The 5628-nt window shown below is 34.5% G+C and overlaps 1 protein-coding gene across 1 annotated transcript in view; it reads right to left on the bottom strand.

The window, feature by feature from the left end:
* LOC107720315 (WD40 repeat-containing protein SMU1-like) overlaps positions 1–5628 on the bottom strand; it is a 19537-nt gene that overhangs the window by 12183 nt on the left and 1726 nt on the right. Inside the window, exons 4-8 of the mRNA XM_016527998.1 lie at positions 5255–5365; positions 5086–5163; positions 4850–4978; positions 4477–4596; positions 2166–2282 (exon numbers count right to left, since the gene is read on the bottom strand). Coding sequence (XP_016383484.1) covers positions 2166–2282; positions 4477–4596; positions 4850–4978; positions 5086–5163; positions 5255–5365 — 555 coding nt within the window. The remainder of the gene's footprint in view (positions 1–2165; positions 2283–4476; positions 4597–4849; positions 4979–5085; positions 5164–5254; positions 5366–5628) is intronic.

Here is a 5628-nt window from a genome sequence, read left to right as displayed (position 1 = left end):
TTCCCACTTAATATAAAAGTAATTTCAAAGCGAACAACACTAAATTTACCATATTCACTCACCTGGTAATGTGGTAATGTGCAATCAGATTGTCAGTGTTCTCTGATAGGAAGACAATCAAGCTGTGATCCTGAGTACAAACAGAAATAGAAATTCATGTTAATATTAAAAATAAAATAAAATGCATGACACAGTAATGACAGTGAACATCTAAGATTTAAATGCTAAAATAAGTTAGAATTTTCAGTAAACATCAGTAGACTTTACTGTATGAATTCAGTATACACAAATTCTTATCAAAGATAAAGTTAATCAGTCAAGAGCAGTGAGTGATATTTTTCTGTTTTGTGTTGATTAACATTAATGACAATACACGGATTTAATATACTTACAGACATTCCGTTTTCTGTTTACATTCACTTAGGACGTAAACGACTGTTTATGTAAACCTGTCCTTGTGTGTATTCGACAGTTTAAGAGTGATTAGCTGTGAAGATCTTAGTTCAGCATTCGCGCTGTTTTCTGTGCGTCAAAGTCATCAACTTTCTGTGCGTGTGCGCAGAAACACTGTCAGGACAGCACACGAGTAAAATAATTTAATAAAGAAAAGCTCTACTTAACAGTTACTTACCTTCACCGTGGATGAGAAGTCCTCTTCTGAGATCTGGTTTTCTAAAATGGCCATAACAAATTGCACGTTTCAAAGTTAATCCAGTTCGTCACGTGGTATCTGCTTGGGTCCTAAAAAATTGTGTTAATTTGACTATTTTTTTTATTTTTATTATTGTTGACTTTACTCGAAATTACTTGTTGTTTTTCTTTATTAATTAAAGTAATCCATAAACTCAGTATGTTATGTAACATTTGTAGCTTTAAATTAAGTAATGTGCAAAACTGATTTTTTAAAAGTAGAATCTGTTTATTTTAATGAGCCATATTTGCTGAGCGCAGGCATCTGTTGGGTCCTAAAAAATTGTGTTAATTTGACAAATTATTTTTATTGTTGACTTCACTCAAAATTACTTGTTGTGTTTCTTTATTAATTAAAGTAATCCATAAACTCTGTATGTTATGTAACATTTGTAGCTTTAAATTAAGTAATGTGCAAAACTGAATTTTTTAAGTAAAATCTGTTTATTTTAATGAGCCATATTTGCTGAGCGCAGGAATAATTTTTTACAGTGTAGGTTTAAGTTCTACTACCTTTCAAATCTCTACACGTTCCGGTATATATGACCAATAACGTTTCACTCAACATAGATGGTTTTCTTAATATCAGTTTTAATTTCTGATTTGTCATTTTGAAAAATATAAATGATACAGTTTCAAATGGACTAATACTAGAGATTCTGTACAATTAGAAACCTACAGTAGACTACAAGTGGAAATGCTGATCAGTTAATTGAAGGGCCATACCTGTATCTTTCCATCCTGAGCTCCAGTGGCGATCATGTCAGAGTCGTGACTTACTGCCAGACACAGAACAGCCTCATCCATCATCATGAAATTATCCTGAGCTTGGTACTTCAGATCCTACTCACACAAGAAACAAACAAACAGGCAGACCATCAGACATCACATTTAACCACACAAAATTACATTACATCATGTTATAATAAAAAAAATAAGATTTTCATACACTGTTTAATTAGGGAAAATTAAATAGCATAAGAAAATACACCCACATGATGGGTTGACTGAGGTCTGGTACAATTTACGATCAAAGGCAAACTGTGGAGAAATTTTATTTGTTCACGATCTAATATTGCACCATGTGTTTGGGGTGTGTCAGACGGCGAAATATAACAACTGTGGACCATCCTTTTTTTGCACAGACCAGACAATCTGCCACTCACCATTATTTAACATTCATCTCATAAAAGTTATTTTAATGAGCCATATTTGCTGAGCGCAGGAATAATTTTTTACAGTGTAGGTTTAAGTTCTACTACCTTTCAAATCTCTACACGTTCCGGTATATATGACCAATAACGTTTCACTCAACATAGATGGTTTTCTTAATATCAGTTTTAATTTCTGATTTGTCATTTTGAAAAATATAAATGATACAGTTTCAAATGGACTAATACTAGAGATTCTGTACAATTAGAAACCTACAGTAGACTACAAGTGGAAATGCTGATCAGTTAATTGAAGGGCCATACCTGTATCTTTCCATCCTGAGCTCCAGTGGCGATCATGTCAGAGTCGTGACTTACTGCCAGACACAGAACAGCCTCATCCATCATCATGAAATTATCCTGAGCTTGGTACTTCAGATCCTACTCACACAAGAAACAAACAAACAGGCAGACCGACAGACATCACATTTAACCACACAAAATTACATTACATCATGTTATAATAAAAAAAATAAGATTTTCATACACTGTTTAATTAGGGAAAATTAAATAGCATAAGAAAATACACCCACATGATGGGTTGACTGAGTAAGGTTCTTTATTATGTCTACCAGAAAGAAGAACTACAACCACAACATATTATATTCCATATTATTCTGAGTCTCATACTGTACACTCAAATTCCCCAGTAGTAGTGGAAGTCCATGTCTGAGAATGGGGCAGGATTTATTTTGGGCCCCAACTACCTCAACTCAACCTAATAGACGTCATAGAGTGCTGGGGTGACCCATATTCTATACCCCTGAGGTTTTAGTAGAAACCAAGGTTCTCTCAACAGAAAAATGAAGCCACACTAAATGTGAGATTTTACTTTTTGCCCCCACAAAACAGGCCTAGGACAGCATATGTGCGTTGCCTCTTTCACGCATCAAGGAGATGATGTTCTTGAGCTGTGTAGTTTAGAAGATCAGGCTTTGAGAATAAAGAGATAAATATAAACTGAATCTGTTAATATATAATTACTTATATATATATATACACATTACTTTCAATTTATAATTACATTTCAAGGCATTTTAGTAAACATACTGCATATTTGTCAGAGAACCTTGGAAGAACCTGCTGGAAAGACAACCATCTCTGCTACACTCCATAAATCGGGTATGGTACAATGATTATATGAAGTCGTTTATCAAAAGGCAAATGAAAGTCACGTTTTTTTTTTTTTTAAGAATTCAAAGAGTTTTATTGTTCATTTACAACAAATCATTTAGTACAGTTAACAACTTTCATAGCTTCTGTTATTCTTTTGGTGATGATAACCAATTTAATTCTCTCTCCCCATCCTCTGACAAGCAGTTACAGTACCCTCATGAATCATTTGTCTGGCAAGCATTTCTCTCTGGATGAACGCCCATCATCTAAAGCTGAATATATTGAATACTGGTGTGCTGCTGTTCACCCTGGCCAAGAACTACCCTTGCCAGTGCCTTGTCAGCTCAATGATTTCATCTACACAGAATGCCAAAAACCTTGGTGTCACATTGGACAAAGACCTGTCATTAACAGCCCACATTCTAACAAATGTCAGGACAGGATACAGAACATTTGCAGAGTCTACATACATTTCTCAACAGAGAAGCTATTGAGATTCTGGTAGAGAACCTGGTATGCTCTTGTCTTGACTGCGTGACTGACTCGTGACTGACCTCACAGCACATTTAATCAAACATCTGCAGCTCATCCAGAACACTACAGCCCAGCTGATACTCAACCTTCCCAAGTACACTCCCGTTTCACCTCTGCTATGCTCTCTCCACTGGCCCTCTATACATGATAAGATATATAAGGTAGAATATACACTATTGGTCAAAAGTGTTTAATAATAAAGTTTTTTTATGTTTTTGAAATAAGTCTGTTATGCTCACCAAGGCTGCATTTATTTCATCAAAAATACAGTAATGTGAAATATTATTGCAATATAAAATAACATTTTGAATGCAATATAAAATAACTGTTTTAATATTTTAAAATGTGATATATTCCTGTGATGTCAAAGCTGAATTTTCAGCAGCCATTACTCCAGTCTTGCAGTTTCACATGATTATCCTTCAGAAATCATCTTATAATATGCTTAAGATTTACTTATTATCATCAGATGTTGAAAACAGTCTTTGTTGATTAATATTTTTGAAGAAGCTGCCATACACTAACATTTAAAAGCTTGGGGTAAGATTTAAAAAAAAATAAAGCTGCATCGAACTGACCAAAAGTAACACATCAAAAGACATTTATAATGTTTCAAAAGATTTCTATTTCAAATAAATGTTGTTCAACCTTTCTATTCATTAAATAATCCTGGAATCAGCATATTCGAATGATTTCTGAAGAATCATTTGACACTGTGGATGACGCTGCTGAAAATTCAGCTCTGCCATCACAGGAATAAATTACATTTTGAAGTGTATAGAAATAGAAAACAGTTCTTTTAAACTGTAATAATATTTTAATATTACTTAAATATAGTATAAATTATTACATAATTATTATATAAGAAAGCATTTTTCCTAATATATGTGAAATACCGTTTATTTGATGGGCAGTATATACTCACCTTCCGAATTTTACCAGTGGTGAAGTTCCAGACTTCAATGAAACCATCAACAGAACCAGTAATCAAGTACTGTCCATCAGGAGAGAATCGCACACACTCTACGTGGGACTTTGGCCCAAACTGTATCAAACATGTACACACATGCACAAACAGAAAACAAAAAAAAAACAAAAAAATATATATTAATATTATTTTAATAAGTACTTCACACTATAAATATTGTTCCAAAGCAGTTTTGAGATGATGCATTAACTTTGACCACTGTAAATATATATATCAATGATTTCTTATATCCTCTCTTATATTAAAACAATTGCACCACCTTTTCCAAACAGTAAGAATAATCATTTATAATGCACTGTTGTGTTTACACCTTTATGAGGCGACTGAGCTGAGTAGGGAAGCGCTCTTCCTCCATGTCCTTCAATGCACCTTTGCCCCGGAACAGTTCCAAAGACATACCTGGAGGTAAGAGATCCTGGTGCTGCTGCCACTTCAATGACTTCAAAGACAAAGTGTGGGAAACAGAGAAAAAGAGTAGAGGATGTAAAGTTGAAAAAGAAAAAGCCAGGTAATACTGCTCCGGTAGTAGAGTCTTTTTTTACTCACCAGCATTGCTAATGAGCCAAACTGCCTTAGTGCTTTGGTTTCCTGTAACCTGTATAAAGCCCCCTCACATATACGGCCCTATAAAAACAAAGGGTATGTGATGCATGCAATACAATAGATATATAGAATGCAAAAGGATAGGCCAAAAAAGACAAAAAACCTAGCAAACCTGGCCCAGAAGAGCCATGAGACGAGAAGGTGGCACCAAACAGACCTCTCCTGCAAAAGCTTGAGCGATAGCCAGCCTGCGCTTCTCTTTACTGCTGCCCACTGGATATGCCTGTAGGCCAGTAGCAAGACAAATAAAAGAGTAAATCATTGTTACATAAAAATAATAGCCATCTTATTTTTTCCACTTTATTTTTAAGAGTGGGTGATGCCTTTTGTAACTTGAATGTGCCTGGCTTCCAGTGTGATACATTCCGTTAAAATAAAAATTATTAAGGTTTAAATGTTTGAAAATGAAGAATTTAAGACATAAATATCAGCACTGTGACTTGCAATGTAAAACAAATCTCTCTCTCTCTCTCTCTCTCTCTCTCT

This window comes from Sinocyclocheilus rhinocerous, unplaced genomic scaffold, assembly GCF_001515625.1.
Source record: "Sinocyclocheilus rhinocerous isolate Xijiao unplaced genomic scaffold, SAMN03320098_v1.1 scaffold4923, whole genome shotgun sequence".
NCBI classification, from domain to species: Eukaryota; Metazoa; Chordata; class Actinopteri; order Cypriniformes; family Cyprinidae; genus Sinocyclocheilus; species Sinocyclocheilus rhinocerous.
Note: the sequence above shows the minus strand (reverse complement) of the source record. Positions and strands in the feature narration are given on the sequence as shown.